Below are 23,303 nucleotides of genomic sequence, written 5' to 3' on the forward strand. Positions count from 1 at the left end.
AACAGACACATTTGGCAAAAAGTGTATTTGAAATGTGGCCTATACTGTGAGGAGTGCTTTATTTCTCATCATACTTTTGAAGCTATTCCAGCTGTCAAGCACACCTCAAACTTGGCTTCAAATACAGTTTTTGCTCATCTGCTGCTGACAGCAGTAAAGATCTTCAGGCCTGTATGTATTTTTAAAACTTTACTGTACCTATAGTTATGGTTTTTGTTTTTTGTTTTTTTTTTCTTTTTTGTACATTGAATGTTGAAAATGTTATATCTTATATAGAATGCATTATGTCATATCAAACCTACTTTTCTATACAATCAATAAATCTGATGTTAAAAATTGTATGATGGTGTGTTTATTGTGATCTGTTTTCCTCAGGTTACTTCATTAGTCTGACACAGCTACTGTGAAATGTGTTTTCAATTACAAACTGAAGTAATTTTTTTTTTTGTTTGTTTTTGTTTTTTGTTTTTTTTCTCCCTGAAGCTCTGTCTCCTGTCACTTGATGACAACTCAGAAACTTGCAGCTAACTCATACAGCTTCTCTTCAGCTGCTTTTCTTTTTTCTCTTTTCTACCATGTGCCATAAACAAATCTTTATTACTACAAAAGCAGTGTGACCCCACGCTGGTGCTTTTTACTTGTCTTAATTTTTCCCTTTTTTTCAGGAAGCACTGTTTTCAAATTGTCAGCAGAACTCCCCACAGGATAATCATAAGTGAAACCAATTAAAAGACACAACTTCAGGGAGAGAGCAGACTCACCAGCAGGACACAACAGCATCTAACATGTCATAGTAAAATTAATGCTATAATATGGGATTTTACCCACATCAGTTCCCTGTTCTTTCAAAAAGTAAATTAAAGCTGCACTCACAGTAATAGCAAGCAAGGGGAACTATGGAGCATATGCTCACTTCTTTTGCTATACTGTAAGTTAAATGGGACAACCGTTCACCTGATGTATAGCTAGCTTAGCATAGTGGGGGACAGAAAAGGTTGCTATGTCCAAAGCTAATGTGTACCAGCCAACCCCACCAAAGTGAGCTATCACCTGCCATAACAGTTGCTATTAATTTTATCAATAACATTAGTAACATTCTGGATCATTTCCTGGCTAGCTGTTTAGATGTAGCTAACAGTTTGCTAGCTTTAGCATCATACCACACAGACACATCTGTTGAATTAACCCAATGTTTATTGTGGAAAAAAAAAACATTTTTTTCATGCCATCTCAAAATTATATGAGAGGAAAATGTGTTTATAAGGCAAAAAAACAAAAAACAAAAAAAACATCTAAACTTAGTCACACCTCACACAGAAAATGCGAAGATACATCACACCACGCTGTGTGCCAAGAAAGGACTGCCATCTTGTAAGGAACACTCACCTCCAGCCTGCAAAGAGTTTTGTTTGGCAAAAAAATAGTCAAATCTAGAGAAGAAGGAAAGAGATGGACAGAAAAAAGGAGAAAGAGATGATGCACCTTATTCAGAATAAACAAAAAGTCCGCTAATTGACACATCTGTATTGTGTCAAATATTTCTTTTTAAATCTGACCCCTGCAAAATCTGACTTTGTCAAAAGCAGGCAATTATGCTATAAGGTTAATAATATGTATAATGAAAGAAATTTTAAAAATGTGTTTTATTTAACATACACATGAAAGAAATGTTATTCAGGGTGGTAACATTCACAAAGGGAAGCCTCAGACCAACAAAAATACTCTAAATAAACAAATGTGTGAGGTCATCATCACACTGTCGTCAAGGTTTTTCAGTAAGAATTAAGGCTGTAACTTGTCAGTTCTGACCAGCTGTATCATTCAGCAGCAGCTTCACTGCATACCCCAAAATACAACCCCAAAGATAATTATGTGTAATTAAAGAAACACTTGCAGCATATAAACTTGAATTAAAAAACTTCATCATACAACATTCCACCATACACTTTAGTTATGAAAAAAGACACTTAGTTGTAAATTTTGAGTAGAAATCATAAAAAAGGGGTTTTACTGTAAAGCTATACATTATTAATAGTGAAACGTTAACAGTGAGCTACAGATTGTAAATTCTTGCTTTACAGCAAGAATGCAAAATTAACACCTTATTAAATGAATTTAACCCAAGTTTAGGTCATCATCTCACACATCATGTATTTCATTTAGTGTGGAAATGAAACTATAAGACATATAGAACAATTACAGAACTTTTTCCTGCTCTAATCAGGCATTTCACAGTCTAAATTTCATCACAGCCATGCACACGTTTTAATGCTGCAACCAGCAACAAGTCAGTTATAACGTCTAACCATCTAGTAGACTCACTGGATTTTTTATGCTGCTTGAATCTATGCAATGTCTCCTGAGTCTATAAAAGGTCCTAATAGCTCACTACTGACTGTGTCTAAAAACACACTGAACTAATCAAAAATGTTAATCATGGCAGATTAGATAAAACAATATATGGAGCAAAGTCACTTTGCTAGGGTGTAGTTATTGTTTATTACTGGTATTAAATGTGTGTAATTAAGTACTCTTATGCAGAAGAGAATAAGAATTTGAGGTCCAGATAAAGCCACCATATTACACCACAGATTATATTTCTAGAAGCGAGAGTCTTAATCCCAGTTGTACTGACCTAATTTTGGTTTATCATGAGCTTGACATTTTTGTGATAACCAAGGGTTCACAAGATGAGCTTCTTTACACAATATCAGATGTATTTGCTACAATAAAATGTTAGGCAAGTTGTCCCTGTTACGTGCCAGCTGATTAGTTGTGATAGCCTGGTGCTGGTCCCAGACAGCTGCTGTTTTTCCCATGTAGATTATCCATATGTTTGGCTGTATGTATGTTACAGGGGGCTAAGGTATACAGCTCACCAACTATCACTGCATTTTAAGAGAACCGATACTTCTTGTGATCAGAGAGAATCAGTTTTGTGGGGTGGATGGCTGCTCGGGTCTACAGTTTTTGAGGCGAGAACAGGAAGCAAGGCGGTTTCCTTCCCAGTAGCCGGCGTCCTGGCCATCGTGACAGCGACACTTGGTGCAGGAGTCGACCCAAACAGGCTCTCCTGCAGGAATCACTTGACTGCGTGATGCATCAACATAACAGTTGGGGCCTGGAGGGAGAGCATTAACAGAGGGGAGTGTCACTGTAGTTGAACAGACAGAACAAACAAGAAGTGAAAGGCACTGTGCGAACATAATTTGCCTATCACATACACAGCATGTGATGGATAAACTGATCTAAATTGATTAAGTCAAATCACATCTACTATTTATGACAGTTACTGTGTGCTTTTTTAAAATGTATTTTCTTCTTTTTAAATATTTTTCCATCATACCCTCCTTGCATTCAGGACAACATTTTCCAGGCTGGTAGACAGGATTGACACATGGTGGAGGGGCACAATCTGCAACTAGACAGCGGGCGATGCCATCACTGTCACAAGTGCACTGCTCACACTCTGACGGCTGGAAAACAGTGTCAAAGTCAGGGAGGATCATTTAATAATCTTTCTAGAATCCAATTGACAGTTAATTATTGACAGAAAGAAGAAAAAGGAATCGAGCATATTTCAGATTTCTATCACCTTCTCGTAGGGGGCGCCATTTACCTCAGATTTTCTTGCATGCTCATTGCATACCAAACACATATCATCTTGTGGTTCAAGGTTTGAATGGAAATTCCCTCATTTGCGCCTCATATTATTGCAAAACCCACACTGGAAAATTGTGTCATGAAATTTAATCTTTAAAACATGCTTGTGTGTGTGTGTATGTGCATTTCCAGTGACGGAATAGCAGTTGCAAAAGTGAAGTGTTGACTTTATTTTAAAATTTTTGTTGCATCTTCCATACCTTCATCCTTTGATCTATGACCTATTAAACTTACTGTCATATAAGCACAATATTGTGAGACAGATAAGGTAAAGTGAATACTTGTTAAGACATTCATTCGCTGTTCAATTCATCGCCTGCTAAAGAGTATAGAGATATTTTTTTGCAGAATATGAAGCAATAATAAACAGTGTGTTATATCATATCAAGGCTCATACAATCTCCATGCATGTGTCATTACCTGAAAATTCTGCCCTAAATCATACACGACCCCCCGGTATTCACAGCCGATCTTCTCGCACCTGGGGCAGCAGTCGGTGGGGTAGTGGCTGACATGGATGCACGCAGCCGGGAGAGACATGCACTCAGTGCGGGCACAGGCGGGGCCGTCATCGGTGCACTCACACTGGGTGCAGTGATCTGAGTCCAGGAAATACCATTCACCGATGTAGTATATACTACCATTGGCCTCGCAGGTGCTCTCCTGCTGCCCTGCAATCGACAAACTAAAACCGGCATGTGCGCAAAAGAGAAGAGCAAAAACAGCCGTGCGTATCCTGTGCATCAAGGACAGGCGCTCACTGATAACTTGCACCATGATGTGTTTTGTTGAAAAAAGTAAAATAAGCAAGGAATTCGGTTAAACGAATCATCAGCTGTAGTCCAACTGGGGTTCGGCAGATAAATCACCCAATTTTACAAAAAATAAAAAGTTATTTCACATCGTTACCAAACTCAATAACTCATAATCTCCACAGCGGTCTGTAAAATCTGCACACACTGCAAAAAACGTCCGGAAGGTCTAAATGCTGAAGGTATGAAGAGGGAAAGTTATTCACTGCAGTCCAGAAAGTTCACACCAAGATAAAGTCCCTCCCCTTCTTTAATATACATTAAACTGCACTTTGGTCAGGGCGCAGAAGGTTTGTGCATTTTTTTAACACTGAAAACTGATGTTCATCTTATTTATGAAATTGTTATCGTACACGTGACCTTTTTACGTGTCCCCTTCATTTAACCAAAGCGTGAAGCAGAAATCAAAAACTAAGAGGGGGAAAAAAATCCTTGACAGCCCGGCAGATCTCGCGATGCCTTTGCCTAGCAACTGGAATGTTACCCCGGATACAAAAAACTGACACATACACTAAAAAGGTAAGCGTTTGTTTCTTTGCAGTGACAGACTCAGTCATTTTTTACACTTCTTCTGCTTTTCATAGAGGCAGTATTTATTGTGTCTCTTTCTGATTTTAAAATGTTACTTTACGAACTCTTGAATGTGGTCAAATATTGAGATTACATTCCACAGGTAGTCAAATTAAATTAACCGTGCTAGCCTTCTTTTTTTGGTCTTCTTTTTTGGTCTTCTTCTTTTTCTTTAGTGTTCATCTTAGTAATGTGATTATAAAATTAACTTGTGTGACTACTACCTCAAAAAATTAATATTCTCTTTACTCATTTGTTGCTTTGTTTTTAATGTTACTTTGTAGATTAAGCTAAAACTTAACTTGAATAGTTCTAATACAGAAAAGAATAATACTATCCAATATAGTCTATCCAGACATGTAGAGTCTAAAATATAAACAAGTAAAAACTTAAGGTATAAAAAAGTTCAAAAGATCACCCAAGAACCTCAGTGTCATACTTAAGATAATGCACTAAATTACATTCATGGATTTGTAAGCTGTCATTCTGTTTAACGTCTCCCAGTTCTAGAGGGTATCGTTCATACAATTCATTTTCATTTCTCTGCACCTAGACTGCCCTTCTTATGCATTCTCCTGCCAGAAACCAACTCTGGTGTCCTGGCCAGTCCTTGTGGAGCCTGATCGCTGATCATGTTTCTGATTCAGAGTTGCTGAAGATCCGATCAGCAATGGGCCACCATCTGGTCGGCATGTATACAGACATGCACACTGAGGTGAGACTGTGTGTCAGCTGTTTCATGTCTTCTGTCAGTGTTGATACATACCTGGCTTTTAAGCTAAAGTAGTCATCTTTACATTCTAACTTACTTCATTGTTCTTGTTTTTGTGCACTTAGATTTATTTATTCACAGAAATCAGATATTCATTTTATTTTTAGCAGGTTTCCACAAGAATACCACCACGAGAGCTACAAGAATTTCCATTTGGACAGGGTGTTTGGCCAAGTATTTATAGCTAAACAGTTATAAAATCTAGATTTTGGCAGTATTAGGTGAGTTAGTTTAGCTGCATGCATTAATTAATTAATTAATTAATTAATTTTCAGAGTCTATGAAGAAAGTGAAACTGGAATTTGCTGCAAATAGGTCTAAATGTGAACCAGACAAATGTCAGGATTTACTTAAGATTATCTCAACTCTCAACCCCAAAGCGCTCCTGCATGGAAATCACTCACCTCTGGCAACAATTATCTCAGACATACAAGACTGATTTGGAGGGTCAGTAAGCAAACTCTAAGCTGAGGTAGGCAGATTCAAAACTAAAAAAGTAGGCCAACCCAAGGTCAGGACATGGATGAACTGTTTGTTAAAAAAAAACAAAAAAAACAAGCAAACACACAAAGAAGATATTTAAGAGAAAATAATGGTCTGGACAGAAATCACTTTCACAGAATTGAAGAAATGTAATCATATATTACCTTTAGAAATTGGTATAGTCATATCCTGTATCCTGGTTTTTTTTTTTTTTTTGAAAGCACATTCTTAATGTATTTATTGTGTTTCATGTTTGAAAGATGTGGAAGTTATGAATTCAATTTAAAAGCAATTAGAGCATGGTCATATTAAAATCAGAAACTAAAAATGACAAAAAAAAAGTTTGCGATTTAGCAAAAACAATAAAAGTATATAAAACATCTCAATATAAGCTAAAATATCTAAGCAATAGTATAAGCAATAGTTGTAAAATGTGTGAAGTGGATTTAAATTTAAAGAATCAGTTTATTAGCATCAATTATGCAGAATTTCTAGGCACAGCCGAGGTGTGGAGGGGATCCGGTTCGGTGGCCTCAGGATTAGGTCTCTGCTCTTTGCGGATGATGTGGTTCTGTTGGCTTCATCGGGCCGTGATCTTCAGCTCTCACTGGAGCAATTCGCAGCCGAGTGTGAAGCGGCTGGGATGAGAATCAGCACCTCCAAGTCCGAGACCATGGTCCTCAGCCAGAAAAGGGTGGAGTGCTCTCTCCGGGTCTGCAATAGGGTCCTGCCCCAAGTGGAGGAGTTCACGTATCTCGGGGTCTTGTTCACGAGTGAGGGAAGGATGGAGCGGGAGATCGACGGGCGGATCGGTGCGGTGTCCGCAGTGATGCGGACTCTGCATTGGTCTGTTGTGGTGAAGAGGGAGCTGAGCCAAAAGGCAAAGCTCTAGATTTATCGGTCGATCTACGTTTCTACCCTCACCTATGGTCATGAGCTGTTGGTAGTGACCGAAAGAACGAGATCGCGAATACAAGCGGCCGAAATGAGTTTCCTCCGCAGGGTGGCCGGGCTCTCCCTTAGAGATAGGGTGAGAAGCTCGGTGATCCGGGAGGGGCTGAGAGTAGAGCCGCTGCTCCTCAACATCGAGAGGAGCCAGATGAGGTGGCTCGGGCATCTGATTAGGATGCCTCCTGGACGCCTCCCTTTTGAGGTGTTCCGGGCACGTCCCACCGGAAAGAGGCCCCGGGGCAGACCCAGGACACGCTGGACGGACTACATCTCTCGGCTGGCCTGGGAACGCCTCGGGATCCCTCCGGATGAGCTGGTGAATGTGGCCGGGGAGAAGTCTGGGTTTCCCTGCTTAGGCAGCTGCCCCCGTGACCCGACTCTGGATAAGTGGAAGAAAATGGATGGATGGATAGAGTTTATTTGCATCAATTATATAAAATTCTCTGAAAAAGAAGCTGAATATTTCAAGATTTTAAAAAGTTTAAAGTATACAATAGATTTAAAAGTTTATGGATAAAGGAAAATAGAATTAATAATGTTTGAAAGTTTTCTAATTTATAGTTAAATTATTTGCTTTTTTTTATTTGGTCAATTGACAAATGAGTCAGGTGAAATTAAAACCAAAACTGGGGAGTAATGGGAAATCTTTCAGTGGTGGACTTTTAAGCTAAATGTTATTCCATGTGGCCGAGACTACTGAGGGAAAATTAATCTCAAGTTTTCTTAAATAAGAGAGGTCATCTTGGTGCTTTTAAGATCAAGTATGCAGTTGTAAATATTACAAATACATAAACTTTAACTTAAATCTGAAAAGGAAATAAGAAGTATGTAGTCCTCACAATTTGCAAACTTCCCACATCACTCCCTCTAATATCATTCTGCCTTGCTACAGTCTGTTTCTTCTTTTCTTCTGACTTCTGCTGACTTCTCTTTGCTTATCTCTTTGTTAAGCACTAAAATATTTCCATCTGTGGATCAGCTCTCCTCTCACTGCAGTGCACCAACAGGACAGTCTGTGTGTGCAGAAAAAACAGCTAAACATAGTTTTTTTCAACTTTGCCAGGCTCTATACTGTAGAAATCCTGACCGCATGAGTTTTGCAGCAGCTTCCATGCGAAAACCACATGTCACAACTACACAACAAGCTAATGAGAACCACTTTCTGGAAAATAACAAAGCACAGCACAGCTTATCCAACTTTCAAAAGTTCATGGAGGTTTTCCTTCAGTTATTGCTCCTACTCTTGGATGAATCACTTCCTTTTTCACCCCAACCCCACCCCTCCCTTTTACCAGTCTCTGTGTCTTTTTTGTCTTTGTTTCCTTTGCAGCCATGTAATGAATTCCATCGCTCTGTGCGGGAAAACTGATCGTAGATCAGCAGGCAGCTCCTCCATTCCACAATGCAGTCATTCCTCCCTCTATCAAGGTCCTCATTGTTTAAGGCGGATAGATCTTAAGAAATATTAGACTTTCTTCATGTCTCTCTACAAGGCTAATCTCTTAACACATAAGTCTAGATTCCCGTTCTTCCTCTCTAAGGTTTATTGAAAATGGACACTTCCAGTTATATAATATTTTTAAATTTCAATTTAAATAAACCAACATGACAGTTCCAGGTAGTATTTTAAACAGACAGGTTTTAAAAAGCAGTTCTTTAATATAGCTTTGTAATGAGATCAACAGTCTCACAGCACAGAGGTGGAGTCAAAATCCTGCAACAGCCATGAATATTGTAATATAAACACCTCATCAGCCAAAAGACTCATGGAGAAAGTCTGTGTGAGTTTAAAGGGCTTGTGTGTGCCTGCAAGATGCAGTGTAACCACTGGTGTGTGAGAGGACGTGCACACACATGCAAAGTCCAGAAGTGGTGAGTTTAGTATCCTCTAATGTATTCCTTTGAAGTGAAGTCTTTTGACTGCAACATGGTAGAAATGATTTGCAGGGAACAGGTGTGGAGGTGCTAATGGTGTCCAGACTCCACTGAGACAGAAGCATTCATAAACATTACAGAGACTGGAAAACCGGCCAAATTCATAGTACACAAAGCCGTTTGTCCGATTTTCAAAACCAAGTTATAACTTTAGTCATCTTAAAGCACTTCACCTTGTAAGGTGCTGCAAAGTACCTGACTTACTTTAGTATAAAAAGACAGTCTTCACAACAGTTTGCTGTTGCAAAAATATTATTTTTCTTTAATAGTGTAAATAGAGAGGTTGTATAAATGCTGAAGTACCAATATTGTAGTTAAATAGTTTTTATCCACATATCTTACATATTTATTTTTATTTATTTTTTTGCACTTGTGGATCACTTTAATTTACTACCCTTTTGGTTCATTAGAGGACTACAGCGCCCGCTCCTAAAAGCTGCCATTAAAACATTACAAATTGTATTTTTTATGTTTGTTTGTTTTTGTTTAAATTACTGAGTTAAATTCAGCCCTAATCAAAACAACCAAATCTGTAATTATGCAAATTACTCTAAATTAGTTATTAGTTATTTCCATAACATACATGTTTGTTTTTATTTATCAGTATGCATTTTTAAACATTTTATATTTTATATTCAATGACAATAAAAATGACCTGAATCTGAATGGTAGGAAACCAGGTGGATTTCTTTTTTTTTTTTTTGTTTTAATTTTATAATTTGTCTGTCTTAAAATTGGCATTTAAAGGTTAAAATAATTTGAATAACTACATATTTTATATTTTTGTTCAGTACTGAGCGAAAAAGAAAGTGGAAAAGAATCAGAGTCTATATTGTTTTAGGCGACAGTGGAAAGAAAAAAATCCCAATTAACCGGAAGCAAAATTCTGGATTGTGCGTCTGATACAGCTTTATTACTTTTACAAATACTTTTGTATTATTGTCAGATTTTGGAAAAATCCTTTTCTGCTTTTCCTATTATGTCCATAAGGAGAGGTTTTCAACGCAATCACTGGGTGTTTAAATCACCCTATGTCTTTATTTTATTCTATTCTATTCTATTCTATTCTGATACTCACATATTGATATATATCTTATATCTTAAAACAGATTATGTATAACCTCTGGTGACTTCTTTAGGCTGGTATGTGGCACAAGATGTGGCAGTGGAGCCAGCGAGATGGAAACCATAGCAGCAGGCCAGAGACTGCTTTCACACATCTGCAGGGCTTTCCACTAGCTGACCCACCTGTTGTGAAGGAGCTGGTGAGAGCTGAGGTGAAGATGTTACTCCAGACACTCAGAGAGACAGCTTGCAGGGAGGGAAGGTAAACCTAACCCACACAAATACACTTTTCTGCACATCATTAAATATAGAAAACGCATTTGGTTTACTTCATTCCTACCTCCAATGTAGTATTAATAACAGCAGCTAAGATTACAAGATTTTAATATGAATGAAAGAAATGTACTAAAATGGAAATGAAAGGTCATGTATGAAATAGTATGCATATTTTTTATGGACCAAGTCAATAAAAAGACAATAGACTCACTACATGTGCCACATTGACCTCTTTTAAAATCATTATATAAATGTTAGTTTATTAGCTACTCTATTACATGATTTTTTCTGATCCCTTTTTCTTTTCCTGATTCAAGCTCAACACTTTTCTTTGGCTTTTCCACCAGCCAGTAGAAAGGATAATCAGTTCAGACTGTGGCCTCATACTATCCACGTCATTTTACCCCAAACAAAGAGCACCATAAATTACAATATTGTGTTCCTAGGACAGTCACAAATGGGCTGGGAAAGCAGATGAACAAAGCTTTTCAGAGATGTTTGGGTCTCTGCAGGGTTTTATTGGTCTGGTCTATAAATTGTGCAACAATGAAACAAATTGAAGAAAGAAGACACACAATCCTGTTACTGGCAACAAACATTTGAGTAGATGTAAATGATAAAATACAGTATGGCTGATTTATATATATATTTCTTGCTAATAAAAAACAAGGAGACAACAAAAAGGCTTGCTACTCTATATCTCTTTTATATGTCATTTATAAACTGTTCCATAAAATGTCATAATTCCTCTGTGTTTGTAAATGTATTATTTCTACTCTTAGTACAACCTAGGTCAGAGATGAGCTTGGAGGAGTTTTAGTTTAATGAGATCTATTAGAATATATTACAAAAACTAAAGGATTCATACTGCTCTGCAACATTGCCCACAATGTAATGGCAGGATGCACAAGTGTGTGTGAGAGAGTCTGTGTTTGTGTCTGTCCCAGCAACCAACTCTCTGCTGTCAGGAATGTTGCCCTGTGACACCTCCCTCTGCTTTTGCTGGGTCCTTTGAAGAAAAGCACAACATAAGACGGGTTGTTCTGTGTTTTGTGGCTTACCATTTATTGTCGCTCAGTTTGTCATCTGCTTTCTTTCTTTTTTATTAATTTTTTTTCTCTGCCACTAAACTGTCTCCACTGCCTCAGAGTTGTATGTTAGTTAATGTCTTTTTATATACCAATATACTCAGCCCTCTGCTGAACCACTGATCTAACTTGACCCACTGTCTTGACCCACTTTTCACAATCTATATACATTATTATTTGATGGTGCCAAAGGCTGTATAAAAAACATGGTTGTATTCATACATTTTTGAAACCCAAGACAGTGTGAAAGTGCCTTGAAGTACCCCAGGCTGCCTCAGATATCAAATTTCAATAATGTCTATTTCAAAATGCGTCATCTTCTCTAACAAAGAACTAAGTCAGTTCATTTTTTCTACATCCTATTATAATTTCATCAGCCAAATTAATTCCTTCTGATCAGTCTTATGGTTATCGTTTGGAAATAATTCCTTCTTAAATAGATATCAAACCCAAAAGAGACATATCTTTGTCCAGTCAGGTTTCAAATCACACTGCAGCGCCACTTTCTTGTCCAAATATAGACACTTCTAGCTTCACAAAGACCAAGAATGATGACAAACAAATGCCGAGATCAAGACTTTATAAGTGTGGCATTTGGCTTTATGATGATGTTATGGTGGCATCATCAATCTTTTCTGCAGTCTACAGGTGTTGGGACAGCTGTGTAAGGCTGCGCTGAGGGTCTGGGAGACTTTCTTTTTTAATGCATATGTTCAACAGATTTTCAAATTTATCATTAGAATTCACAATGTTGCCCTTCTGTTCCTGTAATGGATCAACAACCTGTCCAAGGTGCACCTCGTCTCTCACCTGATCGCAGCTGGGATAGGCTCCAGCACCCCTGTGACTCTGAACAGAATTGAATAGAAAATGAATGAGTGAATGTTGTCATTTTGGCAACTTAACATTACAGCTAAACACACATTTGTAAATTATACCCATGTCCGATCAGAGCATCTTGTGGTAATTATAAACTTTTCTTAACATTTTTATTAAAATCAGTCAGCCTGCTGATTAGGTATTTCTCTCCAGATCAAAGTTTGAGGTTTCACAATGTTGGCAACAACTGACACTGTAGTGCATATTGTAATAAAGGAAAACGAATGTGCAATAAAGAAAGGTCTATAATAAATCTGGAAAGAACTGATCAATTGATCAATTTCCAACAAATCTGTAATGTGTCAATGCAGGAAATAAGAAATCTTTGAGCTTTTCATCCAAATTAAACATCAAAAAAGTTTTAGTAAAACCCTTTCGAGTCATTTTTTCTTTAACTGATGTTGTATCTGCAATGTGACTAATGTGCCAGAACATATTTGACCATTTGAAGCTCAAAAACAACAGTGGTATTTGCCCTTATTTGAAACTTTCCACAGCACAAACGCCTACAGAAGTTAGTTCATGCTTCACAAGAAAGACAAGATGCGTAACACTATAACTTCCAATGACTGACTGTTTTTTTTCAGATGATAGCAAGGCTTACAACCTAGAACTGAGGAGATTCCAATTCTGATGCTCATAACAACACTCTGTCTTAGTGAAGTGAAGCAAGACACAACCGAACCCTTTCTTTCTCACATATCACAAGTCACTCTTACAAAGTGCTCTGGCTTGGATGTAAAAGGATTATAAGTCCCTTTCAGTCTGAGAAATGTACCCCATTGTTAGTAGCTGTGTGGGAACAGTGCCAAAACAAGTATTGGTGCTGCACAGATGGTGCCGGTGAAAATCCCATTTCCTCTTTGAAGTTGGCTTCAGTGTAGTTGTTGACCTTGATGCAAGGTACTGAGTGTATGTGTGCGTTTCAGGCCTTTGATCGTCCAATTAGGCTGAGTCCCAAGTGCACATCGGCTGAATAGCTTTCAGGAGCAAACCCAACACACTTCTAACTAATAACACTTCCATTTAACAACGCTTCTCTGCAGCCCTGTTTGTCAATTTAGCTCCATTTAATATGTTTTGTTGGCATGGTAACTGAGAAAATATTGCTCTCATGCTTTTCACTTGAGATTATTGTTTGGGCATGCTTGTTATGTTTTTTAATTTGATTTCTCAGACATGTTAGCCAAGAACACTTATAAAGGCATGACACAACTGGTTCCAGTAGAAGATGCTGAAACAGTTGTTGCTGCATGGGACTTGAATCATCTATATGAGGGTATGTGATTGGGTGTGTGCCTTGTAAATGTCAACTGATTTATCTTATTGGCCTCCTCTTGTGTGGTCCTGATGCTTCAACCATTCACACTCCTCCATCACAATACTTTCTCTCTCTCTCTCTCACTCTCTCTCTCTCTCTCTCACACACACACACACACACACACACAAAGCTCCATGTAATTGTCTGAGCAGCATGAAAAGACACATTTTCCCAAGTGCAAAGACTATAAAATAAAGCAGGTTGGACCAGGCTGCTATTCTACCTGTAGCTGCCTACAGAAGAAGTTGGTTTCTCTTACTCCAGGAAACCATTCAAAAGATATGATGGTTCTTCTGACTATCTTTACTGTCTCTGGATTATTGTCGGAGGAATGTGATCATTTTTTACATTTTAAAATGTCTGTTTAGGGCTCAGATGTCTGGCAAACCTTCGTTCACTGATACATCTGAAAACCTATTCACAGATTCCTGTGTAGATTCATAAATCTCAGTACACACAGGTTGAGATCCACTTTTCCCCAACGCTTGGAAATAATAATGTCTGAATAATAAGTCATGCAGCTGAAAGGCAATGAACCATAATTAACAGTGTAGAAATTTGGCATCAGCAGATACATGTTCAGGTGACAGTAAGAAAGAGGTGGAGATAACCAAATGATAAAAGAAAATTGGTAAAACGACAGATGATGATTGAATTATTTAATGTCCAATGAAAATGATTCAAAGTCCATCTAAGGGCGTTTTTTTGAACTTGCATTTAAAGTTATTAACATTTTTATCATGTATCAGGCCTTACATACCATTCAAACATTTTAGAAAACTATAAAAATGAACAAATACATGACTTTTATAAAGTCTTAGTTTTTATCCCTATTTTTGTTGTGTCAGAGATCTGGAGGAGCTCCTGATTCGGTACAAACCTGAGACTGTAAACTACGCTCTTGGTCATCAGGATATTTGTTACAGCGACTGCACCAACTCTGAAAATATGGAAACTCACAACAGGTTTGTAACACCAGTGAAAACAATCTGCCTGATGCTGCACTTGCACTTTCAGAAATGGAGAGAATATAGTTTCCTCTTCTTCTCTCATTCTGCAGGCCAAGCTCTCACTGTTCAGTCCAGTCCAGTGTTGAAGACGAAATAGAAGAGATTAGAGACAAGCTGAATGCCACTGAGATACACAAAGTCGTCAGTCATCTTAGGTAAAATGCACAAACCTGTGGTCCCATTTTTAGTCTGAAAACTTTACAAGTATTTTCTATATTGTTCCACTGGAAGAAAAGCAGCTATCAGGGTTCTTTTTTCTTCTTCTTCTTTTTTTTATAAGCCATCTATTTTTTTTAACATGACAAACTTCCTTGGTCCAGCTGTGCGCACCCTGTCTGCATCAAACCACACTTAACACAGTTAACTCCAAACTTGAGACAAATATATTAATCAGAAATTGAAAATTGGATAACTTTAATTTAACATTTCCAAGTATCTGATAGCTGTTTAAATAATCAGTTATTTAGCTGTAAGAATAAATATGTTAGTATTGTGTTTACAGCTTGTTTGTGTGTTCTCAAGTGGCACTAATAAGTCCCATTGATGGTCTTATGGTTATTATTTCATTATTTTGTAATACTGCTGTTGTGGGTACTCTAGAACAGCACAGGTTATTAACTTTACTTCAACAAGTCCACTTTTAACTAATTAAAATTTGCTCATTGTAGAAGAAATTCTGAATTACTCCTTTTTCCTCCTTTTTATCTATTAAATGTTTTTGTACAAGTCTTTTTCTAATTATCAGTCCCAAACAAGCAACAGCTGATGTAGAAGTTTAAATGTGCATAACAACAGGATGCAGTAAACATCACATCACACTGTTACAATTACATGAATTATATTCTTATAAATGACCTAAATACATGTCCTCTGTAAACCTGAGTATAAATTTCTATGACTGCTCTCCTTATCCTCAAAATCCCCCTTTCATTTACCGTCACCCTTCATTTGTGGTACAGCACTACCTCCCTCACACTCCATCCCTCCTTTTCGCACTCCATCCCTTGATCTGAGGCCCACAAGGCAATGCAGCCACTGGAGCAACTTTGGAAAAGCACCTCCTCTTTCTCTCTCTCTCTCCTTCTGTCTCTCGTTCCTTCTCCCATTTCCTGACTAGACCAGAACAAAAGCTCCCATTGTCAGAAAATGGATCCCAGACCGGACCGAGCCGGCAGAGAATTCCTTTTTCATTTCAAGGAGATGAATAAAGTCTGCTATGGTTATGTAACCGGAGAGGGGGAACGTATGAGGGGACTGAAGGAGGGAAAAGAAACACAAGATATTGTTCAGTCAGCACATAAAAAAAAAAAAAAACTACTGAAGATAAGTCTGAACAGCTCACCTGCTGTAATAAGTTTTGGTTGTGAAATGTGTCCTGCCATCTGTCTATCTGTCTATCATTCTAGGTCTGTTCTCTTGGAGGAATGTAAAGCATTGACAGCAATGATAAAGTATTTAAAGGTAAGAGTTGAAAACAGTCAACTACGTAATGACTCTAGTTGTGCAGTTAATCCTACAATTATTCTCATTATTTTTGCAGAAATCACAATAAAAACAACAACAAAAAAAAACACTGATTCACTGAATACATGCAGTTGTAAACCAATCTTTGACCATTGATATACATTTGTAAACATCCTAAATTGATGTTTGGATAGTTTGTTTGTATTGTAATATGCTTCAATTAAGATTTTGCTTTAGCTGTAACTACCTGAGTTTTAGTTGCTTGTAGTATTTTGTGCAGGTATATGACTTTATATAATGCAACTATAAAGTTCTTAGGGTTAGTTAATTGTATAATTTGCACAATGCTAATCATTACTATTAAAAGTATACTTGCTACCCTAAAGAAGAACACACTTTCTCAGGTAAAAAATATTTCTTTTCTTTCTTTTTGTTTTAATCCTTTATGTAATGCTAACTCTAACAGCATTAAATAAAACCTCACCAAGGTGTCTATTCTAGACACACATAAACCTACAGTACTTTATGTATAGTCAAATAGAAACTGCAGAGCCTCAACCTAAATGTTTTTTTTTCTTTTATCTATCTGACCATGTGGGGATGTGGTGCTGGTAAATGTTAATCTTGCAATCATTCAGTTGATGTGCAGGCATCTTCACACACACATACACTCAAGCACACACAGATAGTGGATCACACAAGGTGTAGCACCCATGCTTTTATATTTACAATCTGGCTACACTGTCTTGCATGATAGAAATAGGGCAAGTTTGGCCAGATGTAGGACTTCTCTGCAGACCAGATGTGAAAATTATCTCCGTGGGCTTTTTCTAGATGCATAGCTGTCTGGAAGTGCTACAATTTCAGAAAGTCACTTTTTGGAAATTTAATCTAAAAATAGGAAATGCAAGCTCACAAAGTCTATAGGTTTTCAAATATTTATTAAGAACTAATAATTGTATGTAGTAAGAGAATATCAATGTGCCTGAGTTTTTCTGACATGACAGTGTCCTTCTTGGAAAAATAAACAAAGCAGCACACATTTTACTGTCAACAAAGCAAAACTGGGTGAAGGAGGGCAAGAAGAGGATATAATTTAAGGAACCCTGAGCCAGCACCGCTTTAGCCATTCACACCTGAGGGTGTGAGTGTAGTTGTGGTCTTCAAGAGACGTTTATTTTACTTAAAAGATTTTTCTCTGTACGATTCTGTGTTAAAAAGAGACATTATATTCCTTTTAGCTAAGTATATTGTTAAGCAAATTGTATGTTTGAGCACAACATAAACTTATTTTGCACCTCCAGTCACTGCAGTGGTGGATGCTATTGAAGCTGTATTTTGCAAAGTATTACTGCAATATAAAGATATGAACTGCTATCTTGGATGGAAGGTCACTGCGACCTGCTGTCAGGATCTTTTGTGGAATTTTTATTTTTTCGCTGTAACATAAATCCAACATGTGTTATGTTTTAATATAGTTGTTTACATCAGGAACTCATTTCAACCTCTTCCTAAGACACACCTGCTGAGACCATCATAAAGGAATATTACCACAGAGAGGTCTTATAGATGAGCTAATGAGCATTAAATCTATGATGCCTGGCAAACATGTGGTTACATTACAGCATATTTTCCAGCATTATCCCAGTGCTCCAGATTTCCAGTTAATAAATGTGTTCATAAGACAAAAAAAGTTTGGATTATAATTCAAAAGAGGAAGCATGTATAAAATGACAAGGCAGAGAAACATTCAAATTTCCATACCAGTTTTTATACCATAACTGTAAACAGATGTTTTGAGTGTTTCAAGGCCTGTTCTATGTAGTTAAGTGTTTTGACATAAAAAAATATGTATGCTCATTTTCCTACAGTAATAAGTGACACAACTTGTACCATCCACTTTTTGTAATTAAGACAGAAAGTACATCTCAGATGCTGAAACTGAAAAATGTTGGACTGACGTGGTTTTGACACTGCTCAGAATTACATTAATTTAGTGTTATAACATGCAGTTAGATTATACTGTTTCTTTTAAACCGCTATTGAATACAGCTAAATCAGGAACGTAATAGTTGAAATTGCTTGATCTAATTGTCTTTTCAGTGTCAGATATAATATCCTGAACTGGTTCTAAGTGCCATCATAGTGACCCATTTTCTTTTAGGATGACGGTTAGTGAAGCAGCTTGGACTAGCAACAGAAAACAACTCTTTATCAGCAGTAGTCTGAAGTACCTCACACATACAAACTTCTGCAGACTCTTTGTGTTAAGCATGAAGTCAGTCAAGCAAGAAAATTGCCATATTCCAGCATCCTGAAGCTGTGGAAAGTATCATGCAGCTTTACACATTAATCCACTTCATCTGTTAATAAGAGAATACATTTCTAAACCAGTTATGCACACTATCCAGTGAATAGGAGCCTACTTATCTCCTGTGCTTTGTTATATTTTTTAGACAAATAAAGCAGCCTGTGCAGCATTTTACATACAAAAAGTTCCTCTATTCAGAGCACATGGCTCAAACAGCACAGTCACCCCCGACACATTACTGCAGTAGAGTGAGAGTTTGTCATATTGGTTGGTAGGAAGGCTCTGACTTTGATGTATTTCTACTGGTCGAAATTGAGCACAGATGGACTGTTTGTGGTGCAAGTGATAAATGAGACAACCAAAGGTGCTTTCAGATAGTAAATGGTTGTCAGAGGAGCTGTTGCGTTTTAGCTTCATGTCCTGTATTTTTGATTGACAGCAGCAGTGCACAACCCCCACCATGACTCAAAGCTGTCTCCTAAGTCACCACATAACCACATGCTCCTATCCACATAATTTAATCCCATCATGCAGGTACAGTACATGCAGGTCACAGCTTAAAATCGCAGAGCAGCAGAAGTAAGTGCAATTTTAGTTTCAGTATGCTAAGATAAATTTCTGTTATCCAATTTCCATGGACTGCTTTTCACTAAAGGTCATACTATGTAAGATAATGTTAGAATATGACTCATATACATGTTCATCACTGCTTTATAAAACACCTGTCCAGTCCATCATTGCCAAAAAAAATAAATAAATAAATAAAAAAAAGTCTAACCAGCTTTACTCTTTTGCTTTCTGCATAACCAGCAGAACCATTACAAAGATGATAGAAAGAGTGGTGCAGTGGTGAATTTGGATTGTCATGAAAGCTGCTAGAAAACACAAATCATGTTGTCATTCCTAAAATTTCTGCAAGTGTAGATCATGAATGTGTTCAAACTCTAAAAGGGTCACAAATCCTGTTTAAAGAGTGTGTGTGCTGTAGACTTGTTATAGTTTTCATTCAGTCCAAAACACCACGAGTACTTTGTCTGTTGCTTTGGAAGACAACACCAGGAGGTTTGGGTTTGGGTTTGAATCCCACTGGGAGACTGGGAGGACAGGCCAAAATATGTGTTTTTTTCTGTTAGTCTCCTGGCTCGTGGGTATGTTTGGGTTAATGTGTTTGTACATCTCTGTATGGGAGTGTGTTTGGGAGATTGTGTAATACTGTTCAGACTGTGGTTGCTATAAAGACTTTTTCTAGGATTTATACTGGTGTAAAATGAGGAGAGGAGATGGCCAGTTTCTCATAAACACACACATAAGGCCACACTCTGAAATCAAATCTTTGGTTTTGGCACTGAAATACACAAAGCGCTATGGTTTTCATTTGCTATGGATATAGATGTTCAAAGCCAAATTATGATGGAACACTGCTGTTTAATCATTTAGTGGTTTCTTTCTAACACACACACTTAACACACATACATTCCTTTCCCCTCTCTGTGTTATTTTTATCCTTGTACCCTTGCAGTTTCCAAATGCTTGTCTTGAACATGTTTAATACATTTATTTTTCCAGTGTGTCCTACTTTTTTGTGCCTGTATATTGTCAAGCTGTTGGGAGATGTTCAGTTAAACCGTACCACTCTTATAAACTCTTATTTTCTGTCATGTGACTGGAGTTTTTTGTGATTCCTTGCAGGAAAATATGAAACAAAAGCATCTGAATAAATGTGATAAATCTGAACCGTCACTTTCAGGTGAGACAAATTTTTGCCTTTTGCTGCCATCTGGTGGCCTGCAATGGTTTAACACAGTGTTACATTAACATTTTACCATAAAGAATACAGTGTACTCTTGATATTTAAATACATATTTTGTGAATTACGTTGTCTATGATTTATGATATTGAAGAATTAAAAAGTAATATTTCTTTAGACAATGACTGAGAACATATATTGAATGCCTGGTCTTCAGGATTTCAGGAGTCACTACATTTAAATAACAGTCAAACCAGGTGGTGCAACAGGCCCGATTATGTGCTAACATTATAAAATATCAAATGATTAAAAATAAAAAAAGAAAGCACACTCAGTACATTTTGGCATACACCACTCTGTGATAACTGAAATAGTCAAAATACCAAAAGCCAAAATATTTAATTGTTTGTTACTATTTTCACTCAAAAATATGGTATACTTTTATGTAAACAAGGTCTGTTGGCCCTAAATTCCAAAGTGGATGGAAAGATTTGTTGTAATGGGTTGGACTGAAGTCAAACTAAAGGTATAACACAGAACTGATTGAAAATTAATGCTGGACTTTTAACTACAGTCAAACCAGGCAGGGTCATTTTTGGTCTCAGAGGACAAAAGGTGTATGACAACCGGGAAGACATTACGAGGGTTGGTAAAAGACATTATTCCCTAGAGCAGAGGTAGGTGAGTTTGGTCCTAGACAGCTGCAGTTCTGCAGGTTTTTAATGTTTCTCTGTTCCAACACAGCTTATCAAGTGACCCATTGATTTGAATCAGGTGTTTTGAAACAGGGAAACATCAAAAACCTGCAGGACTGCAGCTCTCCAGTAACGAGCTTGCCTACCGCTGACTTAGACAAAATCACTGCATTTGCTCAGGAACACACAACAAATTCATGTTTAAACTCTACAATTTAAACATTTACAAGCACTGACACCTTCTCAGGGTCTAAACCCAAGCAAGGCAAATGTATTTTTATAGCACATTTCATGTACAATACAATTCAAAGTGCTTCACACAGAAAAGCAAGATGAACTAAGGGGAGGGAAAAACTCCCTGTGGTTTGACAAAGAAAATCCTGAAATGTTTTGGAAATCTTGAATGCACATTTATGCTGTTTGCCAAATACAACTTTCAGAGCAGTATTACTGCTTCATCTAGACATCTTTTTCCTAAAAGGACCAGCTAATTTTAGCAAGACAAAGCATGGTTGTGATACATACATTTCTGCATGCATTAGAGCAGCATGGCTCAGTGGTAAAAGAGTCTACACTGGCCTACCTGCACTCCAGACTCTTTGCTCACTTTTTAAAAATGGGTTTAAAGTTCAGATACTTTCTTGTCTCCAACTGTTTGTGTTTACATATGTACAGAACTCAAAGAGCTCAGAGGAGCTTTACAAGAGGACTTAAAACTCTTCCCATCATCGCTTGAATCTTTGTCCCCTCTGCCTGTCAAGGTAGTGAAAAACAGTTTCAGGTTTGTATATTTATTTATTTATTTTTTCCTTATCTGTGTCATCTTATTTCATTTAATCATTATAAATGTAAAGAAGTTGTTTATTTATACAACAGCATTATCTTGTACAGCAGATGTATTTCAACCTTCTGGTTCCTTTCTCTTAGACTGCCAGGAGGACAATGGACTGACACTCTCCTACCTTTGACTCCTACATCAGTTTCAAGATCTCCTACTCCTCTGTGTCATTTTAAACCCAAGCCACCAAGTGGACATCCCCCAAACAAGACCTCTCTAATCAGAACTCACAGTGCACATAGGCTCACCTCAACCTCCAACAAGTCAATCAACCCCCTTACTTGCAACAATATAGACAGTTCAGGGCACCCAAACAGCTCCCTCTCCTCTGAACAGAAAATGGTACAAAGTAAATACCACTGCAGTTTGTCTCCAGAGCAAGATGATGCTGCAGGTGTCTGTTACAGGACTTATTTGAGTGTTCATACAAACTGTAAGAGAAATTCACCTTTCCTTGAAACCCATTTATCAACACAATGCTGTATTCATAGACCAAGCACAGAGTACAATTTGTCACTGCAAAGAGAAAGGAAAAAAAAACCTGCTTGGAGTTCAAGAAATATTGATATCACCCCCTCACCTCCTCCTACTTTCACTCATCTCTGTGATGCAGAAAGTTACAGCAACAATGATACAGACAAGGAAGGAAAAGTAATGCCACAAAGTAGGCAACAGAGTAGTATCAGTGGTGGAAGCTCAGAGGAAATAACAGCGCAGACAGATAAGTGTCTAAAGACAAAATGTTTAGAGAGTTCAGTCATTCCTGAAACTCTTGCACAAGATGTTGGAAGGAGGAGCAACAGTGGAATAAACATACATAAAGCTGACAACATTACAAAAGCCTACAAACAAACAGCAAAGCATAACCAGCCACATCCTGACAGACTGGGCCTCACATTCTCCTGAAAGAAGTGATGCAAAGATACACAATGCATGTACTGTGCAACAATCTGCAGAGATGAAAGGAAAATGTTTTACTTCAAGCAATAATCCACATGGGGGCCCCACAAGTCAATCTAGAATTGGCCAAGAGACAAAGACACAGCCCCAGTTTCTCAGTGGGTTTCATCAGTTAGTCCCTCCGGCAAGAGTGCCAACTTGATGTCAGCCAATAACAAGATACCTGAGATTAAATCTGGGAGATTCCAGTTGGTGTGTGGCAGGGAAGATTGTAAAATAATTGTTTAATGTAACATATCTGATTGTGTGTGTATATGTCTGGCTGATAATAAATGATTGCTGTAAAAGCTGTGTCTGGTGCTGACAGGGTTTTCTATGAGGTGAGTCAAAATTAAATGCATGATGGGAGTGTGATTGAGGGCTGCTTTTTCTCTTTTTTTCCACTTTTTTCCCACAAAACATCAACAACAACGAAAGATACATATTCTCTCCAAGCTAAACAGTAAACGTGTTTCAGTTACTT

General features: G+C 37.6%; 2 protein-coding genes across 2 annotated transcripts; one reads left to right on the forward strand and one right to left on the reverse strand.

Moving 5' to 3' along the window:
• Positions 1-1,625: 1,625 nt before the first annotated feature.
• Positions 1,626-4,821, reverse strand: zgc:113531 (uncharacterized protein LOC541359 homolog). Its single transcript, XM_041993758.1, has 3 exons — positions 4,084-4,821; positions 3,347-3,476; positions 1,626-3,121 (listed from the first exon to the last, which is right to left on the reverse strand). The coding sequence occupies exons 1-3, from the start codon at positions 4,438-4,440 to the stop codon at positions 2,931-2,933; spliced, it is 678 nt and encodes a 225-aa protein (XP_041849692.1). The 5' UTR covers positions 4,441-4,821; the 3' UTR covers positions 1,626-2,930.
• A 132-nt stretch (positions 4,822-4,953) lies between these two features.
• ccdc24 (coiled-coil domain containing 24) lies at positions 4,954-23,127 on the forward strand. Its single transcript, XM_041993146.1, has 9 exons — positions 4,954-4,994; positions 5,599-5,760; positions 10,326-10,513; positions 14,664-14,780; positions 14,876-14,980; positions 16,232-16,286; positions 20,290-20,347; positions 21,718-21,823; positions 21,970-23,127. Exons 2-9 carry the CDS (start codon positions 5,611-5,613, stop codon positions 22,784-22,786), a joined length of 1,596 nt encoding a protein of 531 aa, XP_041849080.1. The 5' UTR covers positions 4,954-4,994; positions 5,599-5,610; the 3' UTR covers positions 22,787-23,127.
• Positions 23,128-23,303: the final 176 nt, after the last annotated feature.

Source organism: Melanotaenia boesemani, chromosome 8 (genome assembly GCF_017639745.1).
Source record: "Melanotaenia boesemani isolate fMelBoe1 chromosome 8, fMelBoe1.pri, whole genome shotgun sequence".
Taxonomy (NCBI): Eukaryota; Metazoa; Chordata; class Actinopteri; order Atheriniformes; family Melanotaeniidae; genus Melanotaenia; species Melanotaenia boesemani.

What these genes read in the sequence shown, in the direction of transcription:
- zgc:113531 (XM_041993758.1), bottom strand. Translation starts at nt 4,440, where the DNA reads ATGGTGCAAGTTATCAGTGAGCGCCTGTCCTTGATGCACAGGATACGC. An exon ending in ATTTAGGGCAGAATTTTCAG is followed by an intron (nt 3,477 to 4,083) that starts GTAATGACACAT and finishes ACTGTTTTCCAG; the next exon opens with CCGTCAGAGTGTGAGCAGTG. An exon ending in TTGTCCTGAATGCAAGGAGG is followed by an intron (nt 3,122 to 3,346) that starts GTATGATGGAAA and finishes CTCTCCCTCCAG; the next exon opens with GCCCCAACTGTTATGTTGAT.
- ccdc24 (XM_041993146.1), top strand. Translation starts at nt 5,611, where the DNA reads ATGCATTCTCCTGCCAGAAACCAACTCTGGTGTCCTGGCCAGTCCTTG. An exon ending in ACAGCTTGCAGGGAGGGAAG is followed by an intron (nt 10,514 to 14,663) that starts GTAAACCTAACC and finishes TTGTTGTGTCAG; the next exon opens with AGATCTGGAGGAGCTCCTGA. An exon ending in GTAGTGAAAAACAGTTTCAG is followed by an intron (nt 21,824 to 21,969) that starts GTTTGTATATTT and finishes CCTTTCTCTTAG; the next exon opens with ACTGCCAGGAGGACAATGGA.